At 43.3% G+C, this 25,420-nt stretch overlaps 1 protein-coding gene across 4 annotated transcripts; it reads left to right on the top strand.

The window, feature by feature from the left end:
* The first annotated feature begins 1,519 nt into the window (after positions 1–1,519).
* LOC125159777 (ankyrin repeat domain-containing protein 26-like) lies at positions 1,520–23,910 on the top strand. Of its 4 annotated transcripts, none has more exons than XR_007149909.1 (9): positions 1,520–1,811; positions 2,234–2,289; positions 7,223–7,259; positions 11,732–11,804; positions 19,124–19,253; positions 19,563–19,624; positions 22,559–22,587; positions 23,414–23,512; positions 23,817–23,910. XR_007149909.1 is itself a non-coding variant. In XM_047848402.1 (9 exons), exons 1-8 carry the CDS (start codon positions 1,648–1,650, stop codon positions 23,448–23,450), a joined length of 588 nt encoding a protein of 195 aa, XP_047704358.1. In that variant the 5' UTR covers positions 1,520–1,647; the 3' UTR covers positions 23,451–23,484; positions 23,817–23,910. The 4 variants fall into 4 exon arrangements, 2 of the variants coding, with proteins under 2 accessions (XP_047704358.1, XP_047704357.1); XR_007149910.1 differs by having other exon boundaries at positions 22,559–22,601; XM_047848402.1 differs by having other exon boundaries at positions 23,414–23,484.
* The last annotated feature ends 1,510 nt before the right edge of the window (positions 23,911–25,420 follow it).

Here is a 25,420-nt window from a genome sequence, read left to right as displayed (position 1 = left end):
ACTGATGATGATGATGATGATGACGGCAGCTTTTATGGTTGCGGGTGTTTTTTCCTAGGTCTCTGTTAAGTGCTTTATATTCACTATCTCGTTTGCGTCTGGTATCGTTCCGAAGAGGTGGTCCTAGTACATCCATTGGATACACACACATATATTTTAATGTTTGTTTATTTTAGAGACAGACAAAGCACAAGCGGAGTCGGGGCACAGACAGAGGGAGACAGAATGGGAAACAGGTTCCAGGCTCTCAGCAGTCAGCACAGAGCCCGACGCGGGGCTCGAACCCGCGAACCGTGAGATCATGACCTGAGCCGAAGTCGGACACTCAACCGACTGAGCCACCCAGGCGCCTCTATTACATCCATTTAAAGACGGGAACCATGGGGCTTGGAGCGTGTCAGTAACAGGCTCCACCGCCTCAGGCCACTTCCCTGCAGCCCGGCCAGGACCTGCTCTGGGCCTGAACGCTGCATTTCCGCCCTGCCCAAAGGAGGGGGAGTGGGCGCTGGGCCGCCGGGCGTGGGAGGCGGGGCTTCCCGCGGAGGCGGGGCTGCTGGTGGTAGGGGCCCAGAGCGTGCGACGCCCCGAGGACCTTCCCGCCAGGGGCCAGGCTGCGCGGCGGGCTGCGGCGGCTCCTCACCGGAAGCGCGGCGTCTGCGGCGCCGGGTCGTCACCGGAAGCGGGGCCGCGTTGGCTCCTCACCAGATGTGCGGCGGCGGCGGCTCCTCACCGGAAGCGCGGCGACGGCGGCGGCGGCTCCTCATCGGAAGCGCGACGGCGGCGGCGGCTCACCGGAAGCGCGGCGGCGGCAGCGGCGGCGGCTCCTCACCGGAAGCGCGGCGGCCTCGGCGGCGGCTCCTCACCGGAAGCGGGCCGCGGCGGCGGCGGCGGCTCCTCACCGGAAGCGCGGCGGCGGCTCCTCACCGGAGGCGCGGCGGCGGCGGCGGCGGCGGCTCCTCATCGGAAGCGCGGCGGCGGCGGCGGCTCACCGGAAGCGCGGCGGCGGCGGCGGCGGCGCCTCACCGGAAGCGCGGCGGCGGCGGCGGCGCCTCACCGGAAGCGGGCCGCGGCGGCTGCGGCGGCTCCTCACCGGAAGCGCGGCGGCGGCGGTGGCTCCTCATCGGAAGCGCGGCGACGGCGGCGGCTCACCGGAAGCGCGGCGGCGGCAGCGGCGGCGGCTCCTCACCGGAAGCGCGGCGGCGGCGGCGGCTCCTCACCGGAAGCGCGGCGTCTGCGGCGCCCGGTCGTCACCGGAAGCGGGGCCGCGGCGGCTCCTCACCAGATGTGCGGCGGCGGCGGCTCCTCACCGGAAGCGCGGCGGCGGCGGCGGCGGCGGCTCCTCATCGGAAGCGCGGCGGCGGCGGCGGCTCACCGGAAGCGCGGCGGCGGCGGCGGCGGCGCCTCACCGGAGGCGCGGCGGCGGCGGCGGCGGCGCCTCACCGGAGGCGCGGCGGCGGCGGCGGCGGCGGCGCCTCACCGGAGGCGCGGCGGCGGCGGCGGCGGCGCCCCACCGGAGGCGCGGCGCGGGCGGAGGCGCGGCGCGGCCTGACGTAACCGGGCGCTCGGCCCCGCCGAACGCGGCTGACGCTGCGCGGCCAGAGAGCAGGCCCCGCCGCCGCCTGGGCTTGGAACGCAGCGCGCGCGGCCATGGCCTCCGGCGCCGCAGCTAAGCGGGCGCAGGGCGAGCGGGCGGCGGGACGGCAGCCCCGGCCCCGGCCCCGGCCCCAGCGCGGGGCTGACCGTGTGCCCCCTCGTCTCGTCCCACAGAGGCGGACCCTCGACAGAGGCTGCTGCGCACCGTCAAGAAGGAGGTGGGTGCCGCAGGCGGGGGCGGGGGCTCGGGGCGCGATCCTGGGGGAGGGGGCTTCCAAAGATGGATCCAAAGATCCAGCAGACAGCGTTGGGATCATTAAGGTGCTCATAACAGAAGAGAGCTGTCCCTGCGGTTTTTGAAACAGAAAAGTTTCTGTGGTTTGTAAGAAGAATTTTCAAAGGAGTTTAATTTATTCATGTCCATTTGTTCACTTCACAAGTAACTCTTCAGTGCCTGTTAGCTACTAAGTGTTATCCTGTTGTTGTAGAATACAAACGTTCCAAAACCAGGCTCTGCACCCCAGGAGTTTGTTTTCAGCACTGTCCTTTGTGTTATTTACTCTATTTAGTGCTTACTAGGTGCCAGAGTCTCGTAGAGCTTGTAGTGATCATTGTTATTTTGTATTGGCATTTGTTCCAGGTACCGTAAGTTCCCGGTGAGGAATCCGAGTTTTCAAGGACTGGGTAGAATCGACGGTAAGCGTGCAGAGTGAGTCGTTCAGTTTGCCAGGTAGAGAGGCAGAAGGGCCGACATTTGTGTGTTTGACAGTGTTTGCAAACTGTCACGATTACGTGCTTGGCGGGGTACACAGCAGTGCAGAGGCGAAGGTGTGCGAGTGACCTTAGCGGGATTTATGAGCAGCTGGGTTTTGCTGGTAGAAAACGTGTGCTAGGACAATGGTTGGGAATGGGGTGAATACCTAGGTAAGACAAGCTTATGGAAGTTTCTTAGTGCTGTAGGAAGGAGTAGATCTTCCCCGATAGGCCTCGGGCAATTTCTTCGGTAGAATGCTTTTAGCGGCAAATAATGGGTGACGTCTAACAGTGACTAAAACAGCAGGAACCAGAAATGTTTTGATGGTTCAGTGATGTCATCAGGATGCCAGTCGTCTCTTGTTCAGGTTTGGAGCTGGTGGTATTTTTCTTTCTCCTTTCCGGCGTGGCTAATTAGCCACGGCTCCAGGTGTCACATTCTCGCACGGCAACTTCCAGTGGGTGGGAAGGACTGCTTTCCTTTGGGTGTTTCTTTTTACTAGGAAGAGGCTTGCAGCAGACTTCCTCTAACATCTTAAAGACTAGGTTAGGTCACACACTCATTCTCAACGGGTCCCTGGTAAATCAGGTTCTGTGATTGGCTTAGAATAATCCTTTCTCTTTTTGAAGCCGGGGTGAGGCCACCTTCTCTGTGTATGGAGACAATAAATATCCAAATAAAGTTGTGATTCTCTAGCAAGAATGAAGACTGTGCAATGGCTCTTAGGGAGGGAGCCAGCAGTATTTGATGCAGGGATTTTGGAGGATTTGAGGCAGAAGACTAATAAGATTAGATTTGAGTTAGGACACTCCGGTTGATGCATAAAATACAGATCACCAAGCCTTTTTCCTAAAGAGCCAGTGAATGTTTTAGGTGATGTGGTCTCTGAGCTCTGCCCTTGTAGTGTGAAAGCAGCCATAGCAGTATGCAAGTGAAGACATGGGACTATGCCCCAAGAAAACACTGTTTACAGAACCAGATGGCAGGTAGGATTTGGCCTGTGGCCGTAGTTTGCTGAAGCCTCATATGGGGGATAGGTTATAGGAAACCACATAAAGAGACTGGGAGGCAAAGGAAGCTCCTGTTTCCTTAGCCTAGTATTAGGCCATTATGAAACTTTCAGCTGTGTAGATTGAAAACGTCAGGGGGTTCAATTTATTCCATTAATTTTTCATTCTGGGCCTTGTGTCTTTCTCATTTGTTTTGGTTAGCTTTGTTTTAATCATTTAAGAAATAAGAATAATATTTGGTGCCTTTTTTTTTTCCCTGCGAAAATCATCAGTTAAGAACTCATGTTTGACTAGGGCGCTGGCAGGGGAAAGATAAAGCAGAGACCGAAACAGTATAGTTAATACGAATTTGTGATTCCTGACTCTAAAAAGTTAGAGGGTGAGAGAGAACTCTCAGAAGATTCCGAGGTTTCCAGGTTGTGTGCAGGCATTTAAATTGGACGTGAAGAATGAGTAGGACTTTATCAGATGAACAGAGGAGAGCAGCAGGAGTGAGGACACAGCAATTATGACTTTTGATTATCTTGGCAATAACTGCCTTTAATAGGTGAACTATTTTTTAATTTTCTAAGAAATGAAGGAAAGGAAACAAACAAAAAACTATAATCAGTAGTATGTTTTTATACTGCATCTGATAGTTCTGTTTTTTCTAGAACAATCCCTGTTACTTCTCTTGATTCCTATCTGCCAGAAAAAATGAACTAAGTCCTAGTGTGTGGGAGAAAGTTAACTGATTTTTCATATTTGAGAGGAACTTGTATATGGTAGAACATAGTGGCAACCACCAGGATTCTCTCTTTTTTTTTTTTTTCTGAGTAAAATAGGATTGTTGCTTGTTGCACGCTTTCTGACATCAAGATGTCATCTATTCCTTTTGAACCTTTCTTCAAATGGGTATATAGGAATGTAGGACTTTTCAAGGCAAATACCAAGAAGAAGAGTTTCCAGGAAAGGTATTCTGTGACATAACCTTCTGACTGTAACCATGTGTAACACATCAACCCAAATAATAAAGATTTCATACAATGCAATTGTGTTGGAGGCACCGTAACGGCACCCAGATTTGATTATTGACTAGAAGAGCTCACAGACCTCAGCATATAGTTGTAGTCATGCCTGTGATTTGGTATGGGGACAGGCTAGAAAGGCCAATCTGCACCGAGCAATATCGTGCATGGGGTGAAGTCCAGAGGAGACCAAGCGCAGGCTTCCAGGAATCCTTTCTGTATGGAGTTAGTAGGATGTGCTAAATTCCTCCAGCATGAAATTAGGACAGCACAAGTGAAATGTTGTGGGCCAGTACGAGGCTTATGGATACTCAGTGCCCGAGGTTTCATCAAATGCTAATCACATAGCCATCTTCTCCTTAGCATGTCCCCAAATTCCAGGTGTCCAGAAGGAAATCAAGTGTGCGGCCTGAAGCACATTGATTGTACCAGCACTTAGGCAGAGTGAGCGACTCTTAACCAGCTAGGGAATGGTGGGAACCCTCCTGAAATCCAAGATCCCAGGGAACCACCAAGGGCCGGTCATTCAAGCAGGATGTTCTGAGGGTAGCCCTCTTTGGCCCGCTGGATGAAACCTGTTCTGCATAGGAATTATAGCCCTGACTTAATTTTTGGTGCTGTCTTAAGAGTTTATTGCACTAGCAAGTAATATGATGGTTACCATGGTACTGGTTTCAGTTTCATCATCCATATGAAGTAGGTATTTGCACAAAAATTACTAGGGCAATATTAGGTCATTATAATCTTTTTTTATGTGGCTAAGCTTTCATTATGACTCTTACATATGGTAAATGTAATGATTTTCGACTTAAAATTAGAATAAAATCTCTTAATTATATGGAAAACCCAGGTTTGATTCATAGTGCTGAATCCCTGTTTAAATTTTTTTTTTCAACGTTTTTTTTATTTATTTTTGGGACAGAGAGAGACAGAGCATGAACGGGGGAGGGGCAGAGAGAGAGGGAGACACAGAATCGGAAACAGGCTCCAGGCTCCGAGCCATCAGCCCAGAGCCTGACGCGGGGCTCGAACTCACGGACCGCGAGATCGTGACCTGGCTGAAGTCAGATGCTTAACCGTCTGCACCACCCAGGCGCCCCTGAATCCCTGTTTATACTTACAAGATATTTGATCATATTCACCAATTGTTTTCTTGCCTAAGTATACAAATAACTTTTGTGTTTTTGTATTTTGCTGTATGTATTTTCATATACTTCCATATAGGAGACAGTCCCCCTATTGTGTTACTTTGATCTCTGTCTTAATTTTCAAGGTGACTGTATCATGCGTTAATATATGCTAAGAGTAGCTTCAGTGGATACCATGTGTTGTTGTTGGTGTTGTTTTATGCATTTAAGAAGCCTTATTTTTACAGAAGTTTTAAGTTCACAGCAAAATATAATCGAAAGTACAGAGTCTCCATATACCATACCCCTGTACACACCTAGCCTCCCCTGTTGTCAACATGTTGCACGACAGTGGTCCATTTTTAGTAGTATATTTGTTTCAGTTCCTTGGTTTAGTTTTGAGCAAGAGAGCATGCATGTGTGTGAGCAGCAAAGGGGCAGGGGAGAGGGGGGAAAGAATCCTGTGCTGTCAGGACAGAGCCTGATGTAGGACTTGATCCCATGAACTGTGAGATCATGACATGAGCTCAGATCCAGACTTGGATGCTGAACCAACTGAGCCACCCAGGCACCCTGAGAGCAGTGGTGCATTTTGTATGGACACTAACTCTTCATTTTGAGGCCCAGTCTCTAATTTGCATTAGTGTTCATCCTTGGTGTTCTAGATTCTATGAGTTTTCACAAATGTGTAATGATGTGAATCCACCTTTGTGGTATCGTGTGAAAGAGTTTCACTGCCTTAAAAGTCCTCTGTGCTGTACCCCTTTATCCCTTCATTCACCCCAACCCTTACCTCCATAGCCGTGCTCTTTCCAGAGTGTCATATAGTTAGAATCATACGGTGGATATCTTTGAATGTTTAGAAAGTTAAAATTCCCTGGTAATTGAAGGTCGGCATTCAAGACATTCTTTGCCCTTTGTTTTGTTTTGTTGCTCTTCAGTAGAGGATCTGATGACCTATGCCTTCCATGAAAAAAAGCATGATTTCTCTAGCTGTGTGTCACCTAATGGGGAGGGTTGAGAAAAATGACATCATGAACCACTACATAGCACTCACATTGGGATCATCCTCCTCTGTGATGTGCGGTGGGTGTAGACAGACTCTCTAGCAATGGAAGAAGACAGTCCCAAGAGGTTAGAACTTTATCAAAGCGGAATGCCAAATCCTTCTTACTTACCTTGCCATTGGAAATAAGGTCAGGGAGAGTGTGTTTGCTATGGTGTGGCCATGCTGCAAAGGACAATAGCTATAGAGCACACTTTGTGAGGCAGTGTTTCATCCTAAAAGTGAACAGTCTCTACTGAAGGCTGGGGCAGTTCTGCCGTGTTAGAGCAAAATAAAGATACTGTCTTTTAACTCCTCTAGTAGTGGAAGTCCAGAAAAATCATGCTAGTTTCAGTTTGACATTGTCAGCTTACGACCATCATTCTCCTAACGATACCATTTTTCTCCAGTGTCATAGAGTCAGTCAGTGATGGTCATTGGAAACATCGGTTCACCTGTAGGTGTCAAATTCTGATAAAACCTATTCTTGCTTTTGGTCAATAAGGAGGAGAAAGTAAGATTTCTTAGTGCTTGAACCCTACCAATCGTATAATTACCATTCAGTGTAGTGCGGTTTCCAGGTGTGGTCCCAAAGGCATACTTTTTAACAAATCATAAGCCGTACACTTGTAATTTCCTCTATTTTTCGATTGTTGATTTAACATGTATTTTGCTTTCTTCTCTAGGAGGAGATAAGAATGCTGAGGAAGACTCTATAACCAGGTAGGATTTTTATGGATTTGTAAAAATCACATTTGTTGGGGTACCTGGGGGGCTCAGTCGGTTAAGGGTGTGACTCTTGATTTCCACTCAGGTTTGTGAGTTCAAGCCCCACGTCGGGTTTTGCGCTGACAGGCTCCATGGGATCTCTTCCCCTCTTTCTGTGTGCACTCACTCTCAAAGTATAAAGGAATGAAATGAAATGAAATGAAATGGAAATTGAAAGGAAAGGAAAGGAAAGGAAATAAATGAAGTGAAAATTATGTGTTTCCTAAGGGAACGCAGAGAACAAAAGCAGTTGTTGTGTGTTGTACCCTGGACTAGACACTATGTCTTATGGGTAACATCTGTTCAGTTATATAGTCACTGCATAGCTTTGCAAAGTAGCTGTGTTATTGTAGCCTACCTTTTATTTCTTTGGCAAATGTGGTTCAGGGAGGTGGATTACTCGCCCCATGATTGCATAGTTAATGAGTAGCTGAGGGCTTTGCCCATCAGCCCGTGAAGCTTCCACATCCATTCTCTGGTTCCTCAGCAGCTCTGAGATGAAGATAGAGATCCTAGTGCAGATCAACTCAGAATGTCAAAGGTAATGATGTCAGAACTCTAATTGAGGGTTTTCTTAAGAATCCAGGTTAGTCCAAGCATTTGCCCTTATATATCTGACCACTAGTGCTGACAAAAGTCATTAGTGCAGTGGTAACTAGTCCCTTGCTTTTACCATCAGAGATTTAAGGGTGGATGTCAACTATGGCCATGGTGTCACAGTTTTTACATAATAAGCAAGATCTTGTCAGGCAGCACCTTAGATGTGGTGATATCTCCTCTTTTGAGCCAAATGATTTTTCTGTAAGGGAAGGATATCTAGTTGTAGACCATGTTACGTTAATTAAATTCAGCCTCTCTTTCGAGGATTTTGCTCTATGATTCTCTGTTGCCTAAGTTCCCAGTCTGGTTTCCCTTTGGGCTAGTACCCTTGACTAGTTCTAGGAAGCTTTCTCTTTGTTTGGAGTTGTGTTTCCCCATGACTTTTCTGTACTGTGTTTTTGCCTTTTAACTTTCTTCTCTGGTTTTCTTGGTATTTTTTTTCCATTAATTTTTCCACTTCTGCCAGCGAAGGACTCTCCATTTTTCCAGAGGCCAAGTCAAAAGCACTTAGAATCTCACGATTTAGGGAACCTCAGAGATTAATTCATCAAAATACCCTCTGGTACTTCAACCTCTGTTTAACCTCCTTGCCCAATGGTTGTTTCCATGGAGAACTTGAAACTCAAAAGAGATTGAAGTGACCTATTTGGATATGATAAGTGACAGAAATGAGATTTCAATTCGGGTTCTTTTCTTGGTTTCTTTCTTTCCTTTACTTGTTTCTTTTTTGTCTTCATCTTGCAGGCAAGTGTTTTAATAATAGAAAGCGGGAGAGTGTATCTTATGAATACAATGAAGGAGAGTAAGAATCGAATTAGCAGAGGAGAGCAGGTTTCAAGAAGAACAACACTGAGTTGGATAGGAATAAGAGTTCAAGAAGAGACGTCAGAATATGGGGGTTTATGCCAAGTAAGATAAAGGCGAATGACAGGAATGAAGGACCCAGGATTAGGGGAGTTGTTTAGAAAGGCATTTCTGGGTCTGTTTCTGCTTTTTCTCTGTTTGCTCATTTGTTCCCTTTTTTAGATTCTACATAGAAGTGAAATCATATAGGATTTGTCTTTCTCTGACTTATTTCACTTAGCCTCATACCATCTAGGTATATCCATGTTGTTGCAGACGGCAAGATCTCATTCTGTTTTATAGCTGTGTAATATTCCAGTGTGTGTGTGTGTGTGTGTGTGTGTGTGTGTGTGTGTGTGTGTGGGTGTATACATGGTTTGTTCATCTGTTGATGGACAATTGGGTTGCTTCCATATCTTGTCTATTGTAAATAATGCTATAATAAAGATAGGGGTGCATATATCTTTTCAAATTAGTATTCCATTTCCCTAGGGTAACGAAATACCCAGTAGTGGAATTACTGGATCCTATGGTATTTGTATTTTTAATTTGTTGAGGCTCCTCCATACTGGCTTTCACTGTGGCGATACCAATTTACATCCCGACCAGTGCGCAAGGGTTGTTTTTTCTCCACACCCTGAGCATCCCTTGTTGTTTCCTGTGTGTTGAAACTGAGCCATTCTGACAGATGTGAGGTGAGAAGTCATTGTGGTAACGTTTGTAGATTTAATATTCAACTATTTCAGAGCATTCCCTGCTTGTCACCCTTGGTTATGGAAACTCAGACTGGGTCTTTCCTGGAGATTTCACAGGTTAGGAGAGGTGGAGGCAAAACAGCGAACGGAAAGCTTTTTTAAAACGGGGTCCAAATTTTGTAAGACCTGTACTCTTGAAACCGTAAAACACTGATGAAAGAAATTGAAGGTGACGGAAAGAGAAAGACATCCGATGCTCATAGATGGGAAGAATACTTATTTTGAAAGTGTCTACACTACCCAAAGCAATCTACAGATGTAATGCAATCCCTGTCAACGTACCAACAGCATTTGTCACAGAGCTAGACAAACAATCCTAAACGTTGTATAGAACCACAAAAGACCTTGAATGGCCAAAGCAATATTGCGAAAGAGGAAACCTGGAGGTATCGCAATCTCAGATTTCAATTTTATTCCAAAGCTGTAGTAATCCGAACAGTATGGTGGGTACTGGCGTAAAAAGTAGCCACATAGCTCAATGGTCTAGAACCGAAAACCCAGAACTAAATCCACCACTGTATGGTCAGTTCATCTTCCACAAACAGGAAAGACTATGCAGTGGGGAAAAGGCCGTCTCTTCACCAAATGGTGTTGGGAAGAGTGGACAAGCCACATGCAAAGAATGAACCTGGAGCAATTTCTTTACCATACACACAAATGAAATGTATTAAAGACCTAAGTGTGAGACTTGAAACCATAAAAAAAAAAATCCTTGAAGAGAGCACAGGCCGTCATTTCTCTGACTGTGGCTGTAGCAACATTTTACTAGTTCTGTCTCCTGAGCCAAGGGAAACAAAGCAAGAACAAACTATGGGGACTACATCAAGCTACAAAGCTTTTGCACCGTGAAGGAAACCGTCAAAACTAAAAGGCAACCTCTGGGATGGGAGAACATATTTGCAAATGTTTTGCAAATCCAGTAAAGGGTTAGTATCCACAATGTATAAAAAATTGATACAAGTCAACACCCCCCTCCAAAAAACCCGTTTCAAAATGAGCAGAAGACATGACCAGACATTTTTCCAAAGACACCATACAGATGGTCAACAGACACATGTAAAGATGCTCCCCAAAACTACAACGAGATGCCACGTCACACCTATCAGAATGGCTAAACTCCAGGACACAAGAAGCAAGTGTCTGCGAGGATGTGGAGACAAGGGAACCCTCTTGCACTGTTGGTGGAAATGCAAGTGGGTGAAGCCCCTGTGGAAAATAGTATGGAGGTTCCTCAAAAACTTAAAAACAGAACTATCCTATGATCCAGTAATTGCACTACTGTATACTACCCAAGAGAATACAAAAATACGAAATCCATGGGACACACGCACCCCTGTGTTTATTGCAGCATTATTTCCAGTAGCCATCTCAAGCGTCCTTTGACAAATGAGTGAACGAGGAAGAAGTCTTATATGTATGTGTGTGTGTGAATATGTATATCCATACACACGCACACACACACACACACACACTGGAATATTACTCAACCATAAAACAATGAACTCTTGCCATTTGCAATCACCTGGATGGAGCCTGAGAGTAGTATGTTAAGCAAAGTCAGGGAAAGACAAACACCATATGATTTTACTCGTGTAGCACTTAAGAAACAACGGATGAGCAAAGGGAGAGAAAAAAGGGGGGACAAAGCAAGAAACAGGCTCTTAACTGCCGAGAACAGATGGTTCCCAGAGAGGAGGTGTGTGGTGGGCGGCGTGAAGGAGGTGATGGGGATGATGGAGTGAGTGCCCTTGTCATGATGAGCACGGGGTGAGTATGGAGTTGATGAATCACTGTATTGTACAACTTAAACTAATATAACACTGGATTTTAAAAAAAAATTTTTTTTCAACGTTTTTTATTTATTTTTGAGACAGAGAGAGACAGAGCATGAACGGGGGAGGGGCAGAGAGAGAGGGAGACACAGAATCGGAAACAGGCTCCAGGCTCCGAGCCATCAGCCCAGAGCCTGATGCGGGGCTCGAACTCACGGACCGCGAGATCGTGACCTGGCTGAAGTCGGACGCTTAACCGACTGCGCCACCCAGGCGCCCCTACTGGATGTTAATATTACTGGAATTAAAATAAAACTTAGTGGAAAAAACAGAGGCCAACTTTTAATTATAATAAGAAACTTCGTTGAATAAACAGATAGCTGACCTTTCACTTAATTTTTGAAATTTTGTTTTTAAAAAAGTGAACATGTTTTTGTTGTGTATTTTTGCTCTAAAGGCTTTCTGACAAACCTGGTCCTGGAGATTCATGGCCTACATCAGCTAGCCAAGACGTAGATTTCGGTACCAAGGTAAAGTACCCTCCTGTGAAACTCACTTTCCTGCTCTGAATTTAGTTTTCTCCCTTATTTACTCTGAAAATTTAAGAGTAGCCTGTGCATCATCATTTTATGTGTGTAATGGAAATTTAGCAAGAACAAACCCCTTGACAGATACATGACACGTTGAATTTTTTGTTTTGTTTTGTTTTGTTTTACTTTGGTAAATCCTAGGGGTGGGGGCTGAGAAAAGAATGGGCTGGAAAATATATAATGACCGTTGAATTATATTGGGAAAAGCTTTCCCATAATGGAGGAAATATGACATTTGGTTAAGGATAAGGATGCTTACTGTGATACTAACATGACTGATAATACTGAAGCCTAATGAAATCTTATTGGATCCAATTATCTATTGTATGTTGCCCCCGCCCCAGGCAATTTTTATTTTGAGAGCGAGATACAGGATTTTCCTTGTCTCTATCCTTTGTTCTATATTTAGACTAAAATAATATAGAAAATGTAGAAACTTAGATGTTTACATTATTTCTCAACATTTACCTTACAAAGGTGTTTCCCTGTATTTTTGAAATAACTCCATGAAGAGTAAGTTAAAATTGTGCATCTCCCTGAAGAATACGTATTTTGCTGAGAAGAGTAGCCCTATGAGCAGAGGCTCTTCTTAGCCAAGTTGTCAAGTTTCTAATTTCAGAAATCTTTCATATTCTAGCTTTTAAAAATATCTCCTCCTAGTCCTTGTGTCTGATTCTAAAATTTAAAGTTTCAGACATCTGATAGTTATTTAAATATTCCTTTCAAAGCCCCTAAATCATTATAAGCTACTGGAGGTTAGGAAACATACTTGTTTGACTCCTGGAGCTCCTAGAATGAAGTCTTGCTTGGAAGAAGCAATGTCATAGGTTTTGAATGTGAAAAAATGAGTAGGGAAATGGAATTCTGTAGAATGGAATTTGAAAAGTAATGAAATACGCATGATGTATCACAATTAGATATGTGAATTTAAAAAGTCAGGCTTCAGTTTATATTCCGTTTAGTGTTTAATACGTATAAACGCAAAGGAATTCTATTGAGAAAATCAGGAGTTACATACGAAAGAAGGTTACCATATATTTTTAGTCTCCTCCCATTGTGAGCTTAGAATTGCAGAGAAAAAGTCCTCAGCCTTTGTTTTTTCAACCCCATCTGTGTCCCGTCACATACATCCTTTGAAGGTTCACATTTCTTTCTAGAATTCTCATTCCCAGTTCTTTCTCCATAGTGAAAGTTGATGTGTTAGAAACCTTTCTTTTTCTGTTTTTTCGTTGGTCCAGTAATAATTTATAGCTTTTAGGAAGCGATAGATGCCAGTAATCGAACAATTTATTTTATAGTGAAAAAACTTAAATATTACAGTATTTATAACCAGATTACTGTAGAGTGCTAAAAGTCAGTATTATTAGGGATACACTGTGAATCAAAGCCTCTGTTTTACGTATACATGATATATATGTATACTATATATGCATACACTATACATTTATATAATGTATATATACTATATATGTGTACTATATATATATACTATATATATATACACTATATACATATAGTGTATATATATATGCCATATATATACACTATATATATATACACTATATATATACACTATATATATTCACTATATATACACTATATATGTATACTATTTCTATATATACTATATAGATATATATAACATATATATATGTGTGTATATATATATATATATATACTACTGTTCATAGTATATTCCCAATCCTACTTATGTACCTGTTGAAAAATATATGTTGTTTCCACTTACCTTATTTTGCTCACATTTCTCCTTTTCTTCCTTGTCTTAAGCTCATGCTTGATTGATTGGTCGTGTCTTATATTGTTTCCTTTTTTCCTCTTCTCCCCCCATAGTTTTTAATGTAATTTTTATGTTTTAAAAGTTTATTTATATTGGAGAGAGAGAGAGAGAGAGACAGAGTGCAAGCGGGGTAGGGGTAGAGGCAGAGGGAGACACAGAATCCAAAGCAGGCTCCAGGCTCCGAGCTGTCAACACAGAGCTCAATGAAGGTCTCAAACCCACAAACCGGGAGATCATGACTCATGAGCTGAAATTGGAGGCTGAACTGACTGAGCCACCGACGTGTCCCCCCCCCCACCATGCTCTTTTTTAATGATTTACCCCTACCCTAATTTGTCTTTGCAGAAAACATTTCTTTAGTGTCTGTTCTTTTAGTACATCACTTTCTGTCAACTCCATTGTCAACATATTGGTTATGGAATTCTACTGTCTGTGTGGTTTTCATCCATGACTCATTGCCCCACAAGGTTTATTATTCTTTTCTTCTCTTTCTTGGAAGGAGGTGAGCTAAATGTTTTTGTAATGTTTGTATTCCTCTTGGAAAGGGAGGGAGAGAGAGAAAGAATGACCAAGTGCTTGTTGTTGTGATCTGAAAATAGGCAAGGTATGATCTCAGTCGTTTTATATTTGTGGAGGGCTGTTTTGTGACCCAGGATGTCATTTATATTGGAGAATGTTCAATGTGGACTTGAGAAGAATGTGCATTCTACTGCTGTTGGACGAAGAGATCTCAATATATCGGTGTTGATATCCATGTATGTAAATGTATATATTAAGGCCAATATATATGTATGTATATCTGAATACATCTGGTCCAATGACACATAGGATCTGTGTTTTCTTACTGATTTTCTGCCTTGACGATCCGCCTATTGCCCCGAGTGGAGTCTTAAAGTCGTCTACAATCATGGTATTTGTATGTATACATTTATTCATGTTTGTGATTCATCGATCCATACATGTGGGCCTTTCACTTTGGGGACATAAACATTTATAATTGTTAGCTCCTCTTGATGGATAGACCCCTTAATTACGATATAATGTCCTTCTGAATCTGTTACTACAGTGTTTGGTTTAAAATCTAGTCTTTCTGGTGGAAGTGTGGTGACTCCAGCTTTCTTTTGACTTCTAGTAGCATGATAGGTGGTTCCCCATAGCTTCACTTTGACTCTGGAGGTGTCCTGGGGGCTAAAATCAGTGTCTTGTTGACAGCATATAGATGGATCTTGTTCTTTGGTTTTGTTTTGTGTTTTATCCATTCGGATTCCCTGTGTCTTTTGATTGGGGCATTGAGTCTATTCACACTCAGAGTGATTAGTTAAAGATATGGATTTAGTGTCATTGTGTTATCTGAAGGTTTCATGCTTTTGGTGAGGCCTCTGGTCCTTTGTAGTCTCTGCTGCTTTCCACTCACAGAGTCGCCCCTTAGGGTCTCCTGCAGGGCTGATTTAGTGTTCATGAACTCCATTAGGTTGTGTTTGTCTTGGAAAGCCTTTCTGTCATTTTCTATTCTAAATGACAGCCTTGCTGGGGAAAGGATTCTTTGCTGCATATGTTCCCATTTATCACATTGACTGTTTCCTACCCCTCCCTTCTGCCCTGCCAAGTTTCATTGGACAGGTCTCCTGCTACCCTTATGTGTCTTCCCTTGCAGATTAAGCCCCGTTTGTCCCTAACTGCTTTCAGAATTCTCTCTTGATCTTTGTATTTTTCCAGTTTCGCTTTGAACATGTTGTGGTGTTGACCTGGTTTTGTTGATTTGGAAGGGAATTCTCTGTGCTGCCAGGACTTGGATGCCTGTTTCCTCCCCCAGATGAGGGAAGCTCTCAGCTATAAGTTGTTCAAATAAACCTTCTGCCCCTTTCTCTCACTCTTCTTCTTCTGGGACTCCTATGATGTGGCTATTATTTCGTCTTACTGAATCAATTAGATCTCTGGTACCTGCCTCGTGGTCTAGTCATTTCGTTTCTTTCCTTTCTCTGCTTCATCTTTGTCCATATCTTCTGTTTCACCGATTCTGTCTGCTTCTTTACCCATCCTTGCTGTCACTGCATCTAGTTTATGTTGTATCTCCTTTACAACATTTCGTTTTCAGCATTCAACGTGACGATTCCAAAAACTTGATCAGATATATTGTTTCTGTCTCTTTTGAGCACTTGTCTGGCTGTCCTTTCGTCCTGGAATTGTTTTTGAGGAGAATTCTTCCGTTTTGTCGTTTTGGCTAGTTTCCTGTCCTTTATGTGTTGTAATAGCTTGTTCTGTGTCCCACACCTGTGAGTACTACTGTATTAAAAAGGGATCACACACTGTCCAGAGCCTGGCAGTCGAACGAGTGTTTTTGGGGTGTGTTGTGTGCACTCTTTTGGTGCATCTTTGCTTGCTTCTCACACTATTTGGAGTGGTAGTTTGGGCCTTCCACCCGGTGTGCTTTGATTTGTTTGTTGATGTAATCTTGGGAAAAAGGAGAAGAGGGTGGTGAAGAATCCTTAGCCCAAACAAAGAGAGAAGTGACAGGAGTGGAAAAAAAGACCAGGCAGTGACTCAAAGGAGCTCTAGGGCTTAATGTAGAAAGAGAGGGAGGAAAATGCAGGAGATCTGGAAAAGTATAGAGAAAATGCCCGATCAAACAAACAAGGAACCAGAACAGAGGAACAAAGAATCTCTCTCTCTCACACACACACACACACACACACACAAATATACATGTATATATGTGTATATACGTGTATATATGTGTATATATATATATTTATTTACATATGTATATGTGTATATATATATATATTTATATATATACATACTTCCTCTTCTCCCTGATTCCAGAGGGAGAAGAGGAAAGAGGAGAGTAGAAAGAGAAAAAAGGGAAAAGACAAGAAAGGGAAAGAAAAGATGGGCGCCTGAGTGGCTCAGTTGGTGAAGCGTCTGACTCTTGAATTTGGGTCAGGTCATGTTCTCGCTGTTGGTGGGTTCGATACCCCCACCAGGCTCTGCAGTGAGAGGATGGAACCTCCTCGGATTCTCTCTCTCTCCCTCTCTCTGCCTGTCTTCTGCTTGATCACTCACTCTCTCTCTCTCCAAATAAAGAAATAAATGTTAAAAAAGAAAAGGAAAGACAAAAGAATAATAACTCAAATGAAAACAAACAAACTAAGATAGAAAACCGGAGGAGAGTTGTCTATTGGTGCCTGGGACTGGTGGCTGTGCTGGTCTAGGGGAGGGGCTGTCTGGTCCCATCAGTGTCAGTCTCACTCCCATAGAGAAGCAGTTACCAGGCACAGAGAGGCAGGGTTTGGTGTAATAGGCTGCCTCCACGGAGGCTCACTGTCCGTTCCCTGAAGCCCCACGATGTAGGTCATGGGGAGAGAAATGGCGACCTCCCAATCTCTCCTGCCCACACGAGGTGTCTCAAAACTCACTGTTTAGGCCATCCTCACAGAATAGCCTGGGGGGCCGGCTTGCCCTGCTGCACAGTCTCCTGTGCTCCCTGAGCACTGAGCTGGGATTCAAAACCTTGTAGGATCCCGCTTTGCTCGGACCTGGTAGTGGAGTTGCACCACTGTGCGCAGTGGACAGAGGGCCTCTGGCTCGTGCCTGGCTCGTCTTTTTCCCTTGGGCAGGGCAATACCGCCTCTTTCCACCATACTCAAGGTGTTCTCTCCCAGTGTAGCCCTGAGATTGCTACCAAGCCTAAGGGCGGCTCCCTCCCCACCAGGCATGGGAGGTGGCAGCTCTGGTCTAGAGAAAGTCTGGAAACCTTGAACATTCTGTTTTTTGGCTTCTAAGGCTGTTTTGCAAAGTAGAAACTGGCTCTCTGGACCTCTCCTTGGTCGGTGGTCCGGACAGGTTTTCTCTTATCCAAATACACTTCCCACAGCCTCTCTCTCTTCCTTTCATTTCTCCACCAAAGGGCTTCCCCCACTCTATGCCTGTGCTGACCATTTTATTTCTTCCAATTCACATACACACACTTCTGTCCCGCCAAGCTGTCTGTTTGCACATGTGGAGATTTTTCTGTCCTTCTGCAGCCTGTGTTTCTGGCATTCCAAGTGTTGTGACCTCAATACTGCTGTGTTTGAGGGACAAGGGAAATTCTGATCCCCCTCCTCTGCCATCTGAACTCCTCCCGCCTCCCTTTACTTTCCTTTTCACAACTTCAGAGTTCTGTGTAGGTTTGCATTATTATATCAGTTCAATATGTTTTATAGATATTTATGATGGGCTTTTTTCTTACTTGAACTGTATTGATCTGAATTTTCTGTCTTTTTGTTTTTTTTAAGTTTATTCATTTATTAATTGGAGAGAGAGACAGAGAGAGCACAAGTGGGGAGGGGCAGAGAGACAGAGGGAGAGAGAGAAGATCCCAAGCAGACCCTGCACTGTCAGCGCAGAACCAGATGGGGGGCTTGAACCCATGAACTGTGAGATCATGCCCGGAGCCAAAATCAAGAGTCAGGTGCTAACTGACTGAGGCATCCAGGCGGCCCTAACATTTTCTTCCTACGTCCACGGGGTACTTTAAATTTAATATGCCCTAGTTTAAAGACATTGTTTCTGACGCTTTCCCTTTCCTCTTTCCCGACTCTTTGTAATCTGCTCTGTCTTTTGTGTTCCCTAGTCTAATAAATAGCATTCCCGAAACAGGAAAAGTCCTGGACTCCGAACTTCCCTGAAATGACCGCATGCTGTCACTCACCACATTCGATAGTTTGTACCTGCTTCCCATTTTTCATATGTTATTCCTGTAATTCACTCTCTCACCTATAATTTTGCAGTACTCTTCTGGTTTTGCTGTCTTTATGTTCATCCTACATTGCCTACATTGTCCTACATCCTACGTTGCCAGAGTGACCTTTCTAAAACATACTTGTGACGATGTCACTCCTCTGCTTATTCAATGGATCCCCATTACCTGAAGGAGAAAATTCTTGTTCTAGCATAACACTGCTCTTTTTTTTTTTTTTTTTGGTTTCGTCCTGATGTTCCGGTAATATCTCTCTGTCTATCCCATTCCCAATAACTCTGTTCCAGGTTTGCCATATTGCATAGGTGTTGTGACTTACTATGTTATTTCATACTTGATCCTTTTGCTCATTCTAGAATGCCCTTCACACCCTCCCCGTGCACTTTGTCTTTTAAGATACAGCCCTATCTTCCCAGCGTTTGCTGAGCTTCCCAAATGTAAGTGTTTCCTCCTTTGTGCGTTCACTGTATGTTATTCACTTCCCTTGTAGAACTAGAGGATGGTATTTTTCTGTCCTTACCTGTTTTCATGCATCTCTACCGCTACTAGCATATAGAACAGGTCTGTCTTTTATTTCTCTTTCCAGCTCCTCCCCGGATCGTGGCTGTGACTTGACAGATACAGTATGTGCTTGTCTTTCCGAGTGGGTGAGTGCATGACCAAATGAATTAATGTGATGTTTTTCTGAAGTTGGGTTTTTGTTTTGTGCTGTTTTTCTAGGAAGGAACAGCAAAGTCAGCAATGGAAGCAAAGGAAGATGGTGTTGGTATTATTGAAAATGTGCCACCAGAGCAAACAGTTAATGACAGTGTGACTTCTGCTGGTGGAGTGCATAAAAATTGCAGAAGTGGTAAGCTAGTGAATCTCTGTGAGTTGTTTTCCTATGATTCAATACTAGTATGAGAAAAATCTAAAAGTATGTAGATCCAAATATATTATCCTTTTTTCGTGAAGATATTTTTCTGTTGCTATCTTTCTTTATGAGTATCCCAAGTACGACCCCCTTTTACTTCCGGAAAATCTCGAACCCCCTGAACATCTTTTCTGCTATTGCTTTTATTTTATTGAAATATTCATGAATGGAGATAGACTTGTGTATGTGTTTAAAGTTCATAGTAACACATGTTTTCATTAATTTATCTGTGACCGTATTCTCTAGATATGATGTCAGCATTAGAATTAGGAGAAGAGGAAGATGTAGAATCACCTTCTCTTCCTGAGGTACTGTCTTCTTCTTATTTTTAAGTATAAGCATGGAGTGATGTTAAAACGTCCAAGAGATGCTTTGACTTCACTCTCTCATCTCTGCATTTGCCCACAGAAACAACTTCCTTCTATGTTTTCCTATATGTGATAAAATAATTATGTGTTAATTATGAGCACACAGCATAGTAGAGTTCTGCTAATTTGCAGACGTAATGAAAGTTGTGTAGTATTAGTGCAGAAAACGAAGGCTTGGAGGGAATGAGTTTGGGTTTTGAAGTTAAGGTATCTGAAACACTAAAGAATTACTCTAGGTCAACGTATGGCCAAGTGTATGATCCTGTGGTGTATACGGGATCATGTGTCAGACTCCTCCTGACATCCAGAAAGAGTTTGGATTATGGTGTTTACAACTTGAACCTTCCAAAGATATGGCCTGGGACTTGATAATAATATGTTTGGATTGTCAAGTAGATCTACAAGGAGCATTGGGATTATGATGAGCACAGTTTGGTTTAGTGGTGCTTCAATAAGTAAAACCCATTTTGGATAATTAAAATAACTTCGCAGTCCTACTTGTGGTAATGTAAGTAAAGTAATGATGACCTATTCTAAGGTGACAACTAGGGAAGGAGGTGAAAAGGTTCTGATCTCTTAGGCTCAGGCAGCTGCTGCATAATGCTACAAGCACTGTACTTGAAATCAAAAGACATGCTAGCATCTTGGTTCCGTCACTTCCTAGCTGTGGCATCTTGGAAAAACTTGCTTGAATGTCAATGACCTCGTTCCTAAAAATGGCACTAATAGCCACCTCTTGGTTATGTGGAATGAACAAATGTGGCAACGTTTTGTAAACTGTAAAGCGTGCTATAGAAATAGAAGACAAAATGATCGCAGTGGCTTTTAGTGACTTACTATATATTGAGGATACTTTGTTTGGTGAATGTTTGTTTATTGTTGAGAGCGGGGTGGGGGGACAGAAGATCCGAAGCAGGCTCTGCACTGAGAGCAAGGAGCCCAATGCAGGACTCGAACTCATGAAATTGAGAACATGACCTGAGCCAAAGTTGGGCGCCTAGTCGACTAAGTCACCCAGGCCCCCCAAGAAAATACTTGTTTGAAATGTGAAGATGTCTGAAGGCCAATAAAATGGCCATAGTGTCCAGAAAAGAATGGGAAAGTAGGAACGGGGTTTTGATTTTCTAATTTGGCTCTATGTTAAGTTCCAGTAATCTCTTGGTGGAGACATCATACAGGTATGCAGTTGACCCTTGAACCAGGTGGGTTTGTACCGTGGGAGTCCACTTACACACAGATATTTTTCAATAAATAGAGTACTCTCCTGTAAACGTATTTTCTGTTCCTTATGATTTTATTTTTCTTCTTTTTTTTTAATTATTTATTTTGAGAGAGAGAGTGGACAGAGCATGTTAGTAGGGGAAGCGGGGGCAGAGAGAGAATCTTCATCAGGCTCCACACTGCCAGTGCTGAACCTATCATGGGGCTTGAACGCAAGAAGTATACATCATGATCTGAGCCAAAGTCAAGAGCCTGACCTTTAACCGACAGTGCCACCCAGCACCCCTTCCTTCCGATTTTCTTAGTAACCTTTTCTTTAGTTTATAGTGTAAGAAGACAGTATGTTAGATATATATCATATATATGTGTATATATATTTTATACATATACACGTATATATGTGTATATATATATATATATATACACATATATATAACAGAGGAAACATGCATTAATTGATTGTTTATATTGTTGGTAAGGTCAGCATTCCATTATCCTAACCCTGAACTTCCATGCTCAGTTTATAGAGTTAATGGCCAAATGAGGCCGAAAAGGTAGTTTAGATCCAGAGAGCACGTACAAGGGCTTCTGCTTTAATGTTCTGGTTTTTAACATATATATATATATATATATATATATATATATATGTATACACTTTTTGATTTTTATGTGTAATTGCTTTCAAAGTAGGAAATTTAGTAGGAGTTTTTTTTTTTTGGGGATTTTGTTTTTGAGGATTCAAAAGATACTTGTGGATTTTCAAGTGCATGGCCATCAGAGCCCGTAACCCTTGCTCAAGCAGCCTAACATAAACAGTATGGACATGAAATGATTGAGGAACTTTATTTTATCAAGACTCTATTATTTCCATGTCAGTGGCTTTCCCTTGCCTCCGATGGTCATGTAAAGGATCTACTACTGAATCAAGGAGGGGCTATTTCTACTGTAGTCTGTGAACATTGTTCACTGAGTGGTATAGAGTGGAAGTCAGTTAAAAGGATTATAAGTGGAAAAAAGTACTGTTGGTTAGTGGCATTGGCAAAGTTGTTTGAAGTACTGAGGAGAGATTCTGGGCCTCAAGCTCCCCATTTGCTGCCACTTGTGGTAGAATAAAGAATAACTTGAGTATAATTTGTATGGGGACCACTTGTATTGGCATGCCACCTGCCTGAAGTATCACATTGTATTGGAACGCAAAATATAGCAACAGTAATCAATGCAGACATTTAGAGCTGACTATGTGCCACGTACCCTTCTAAGTTGTTCATGTGTTTTTTCCTATTGTAATCTTCCCAACATCCCAGTGAAGTAGATACTATTAGTATTTATTTTGAGATCACTTTTTTAAGGTTATTTGTTTTCAGAGATACAGAGAGAGAGAGAGAGAAAGAGGTTGTGGGGAAGGGCAAGTAGGGAGAGAGAGAAAGACGGGGGTGGGGGAGAGAGAGAGAGAGAGAGAGAGAGAGAGAGAGAGAGAGAGAGAGAGAGAGAATGAATCCCAAACAGGCTCCTCGCTGTCCACACAGAGCTCATTGTGGGGCTCAATCACATGACCCTGAAATCATGTCCTGAGCCGAAATCAAGAGCCAGACACTGAAGCGACTGAGCCACCCAGGTGCCCCAGTAAGTGATGTTATTACCTTCATTTTACAGATGCAGAGACTGACACACGGAAGTTTTCGGTAGTGTACTCAAGGTTGTACAGCTCATAACCAGCAGAATTGGGAATTCAGACCCAGGCATTCTGGCTCCTACTAGGATACTGCTTCTCAGTCTGTTCCATGAAATATCTTGTTGTCACTGAAAACAGCATGTTCAGTTTTATCATCACGAGAATAACAATGTCATTCACCTATGTGAAAATTTAAAATCATAGTTGATGCGGTGCTTGTAATGTGAAAACCGAAATGTTTACCATAAGGCAATTTCCTAGATTTCCTCCATTTGACCAGTAGATACATTTGTACGGTTATCTGATCATATATAATTTAAAATCATTAAAAATGTTATGTTTTTGTAGTACAGTAAGGTTGGTAAACTATTCTGTAAGAGTATTGAAACATTTCATCTTTGTTGGCCATAGCCTCTGTTGTAGCAGCTCAACTCTGCTGTTATGACCTCAAAGTAGCCATCATCAGCATGTAGGGGAGAGTGTGACTGGGTCCAATAAGATTTTAGTTACAGGGGCACTTGGGCGGCTTAGTTGGTTGAGCGTCCTGTCTCTTAATTTCCATTCAGGTCATGATCCCAAACCCCACATCATGAGACCGGTCATGAGACCGAGCCCCACATCAGGCTTCACCCTGAGCCTGAGCCTGCTTACGATTTTCTCTGTCTCTCCCTCTGCCTCTCTTCCCCATTTGTGCATGTTCTCTCTCTCTCTCTCTCTCTCTCTCTCTCTCACTCTCACTCTCTCAAGTCAAAAAAGAAAATAATTTAGTTACAGAAATAGGTGATGGTGTTCTATTAGATTGTCAGTAGTTAAAATTATTTTTTTCTTTATTTTAGTTGCAAGAAGCACAGGATCGACATGCAGAGGCCATAAGACATGCTGAGGAGATGAAAGATCATATGCAAAAGTAGAATTCTACCCTCAGAGAAAATAGCGTGAGTATTTATAGAGCAGATAAGCAGTGTAGTATGAGAAATGTATTAGTTATGCCAGTATATCATTGTTAAGTGGATACAAATTCCAGCTTTGAGCTAGTTTGAAATGCAGAATCGTGGCATCTTATCTCTCAATTTTGTACCTTATCCACAAAACACAAAGAGGAAAATGGCACAATTGCCAAATCTTCCTCTTGATAAAATTTTAAGAATTTATGTAATAATACCCTCATTTGTTCAGAAATTATATGGTATTTTTTTAAATTTATGTGTGAGAATAATTATCTTAAGATCTGCATTTTAGGCTAAAAGTTCAACATGCCAGATGGGAAGAAACCATTAAACAGCAAGTGGCCCAAATTCAAGATCTTCAGAGCAACTTGTTAAGGATAAGTTTGGTAAGTGGGTCTCTTAATGTCTGTCCTACTGAAAAGGAATCCTTATTTCACTAGTAGTAGTACATGAGAATGTTTTGGCTCATATGGAAAATCTCACTGATCTAAAGGTTAGGTTGAGGGGCGCCTGGGTGGCGCAGTCGGTTAAGCGTCCGACTTCAGCCAAGTCACGATCTCGCGGTCCGTGAGTTCGAGCCCCGCGTCAGGCTCTGGGCTGATGGCTCACAGCCTGGAGCCTGTTTCTGATTCTGTGTCTCCCTCTCTCTGCCCCTCCCCCGTTCATGCTCTGTCTCTCTCTGTCCCAAAAATAAATAAACGTTGAAAAAAAATTAAAAAAAATAAAAATAAAAATGAAGATTAGGTTGATATTGTTCCTACTTGCTACTAGTGATGTAATTCTTCTATAGAGATGACGCTGGGACGCCTGGGTGGCGCAGTCGGTTAAGCGTCCGACTTCAGCCAGGTCACGATCTCGCGGTCTGGGAATTCGAGCCCCACGTCAGGCTCTGGGCTGATGGCTCAGAGCCTGGAGCCTGTTTCCGATTCTGTGTCTCCCTCTCTCTCTGCCCCTCCCCCGTTCATGCTCTGTCTCTCTCTGTCCCAAAAATAAATAAACGTTGAGAAAAAAATTAAAAAAAAAAAGAGATGAAGTTGATTGAATTCATAAAGGAATGATGTTTGTAGTGAGATTTTCATAAAACCATTGTGAGAGTCTAAGTAAAGCAACATTTTATATATACCACAGTGAGCGTTTGGTTTAGTCCACCTTTTGGCTATTGTTAATAATGCTGCTGTGAACATTGGCATACAGATGTGTGAGTCCCTGCTAATATTTTTCAGGGTGTTTCAAACTTGTGCAAACTTTGAGTGATCATTTGATCTTGAATTCTGACTTTCTTTTGTAATCTCATCCCTTTAGTGACAGTTTCGAACGGGTTATTTTAATGATGATTTGTTGTAGTTTGTAATTAGAAGTTTGCAATTTATTGTCTTTATCAAGAATGACTAGGGGCGCCTTGGTGGCGCAGTCTGTTAAGCGTCCGACTTCAGCCAGGTCACGATCTCGCAGTCCGTGAGTTCGAGCCCCGCGTCGGGCTCTGGGCTGATGGCTCAGAGCCTGGAGCCTGTTTCCGATTCTGTGTCTCCCTCTCTCTCTGCCCCTCCCCCGTTCATGCTCTGTCTCTCTCTGTCCCAAAAATAAATAAACGTTGAAAAAAAAAATTTAAAAAAAAAAAGAATGACTAGCAGGTCGTTATGCAAACGTCCTTCAAAGGAATGGAGTTTTCTCTTTGTTGGATTTGTAAAGGAAAAGAAATGCCAGTAAAATAGTAGAAATGTCTGCTCTGTCAGGGCCTTATCTAGTAACATAGTGCTCCTACCTTTGCAAGTTCAGGAACTCATTTTCTTTTTCCACTCACTTGAGTTAATCAGCCTTCCAGAGGTTTCACAATTCAATCTCAGAAAAGACTAATGTGCCGTTCAAGATTCTAATTTATTGATATGTAGTGAAACC

Source organism: Prionailurus viverrinus, unplaced genomic scaffold (assembly GCF_022837055.1).
Source record: "Prionailurus viverrinus isolate Anna unplaced genomic scaffold, UM_Priviv_1.0 scaffold_61, whole genome shotgun sequence".
In the NCBI taxonomy this organism is placed as follows: Eukaryota; Metazoa; Chordata; class Mammalia; order Carnivora; family Felidae; genus Prionailurus; species Prionailurus viverrinus.
This window is presented reverse-complemented; position numbering and strand designations above follow the sequence as displayed.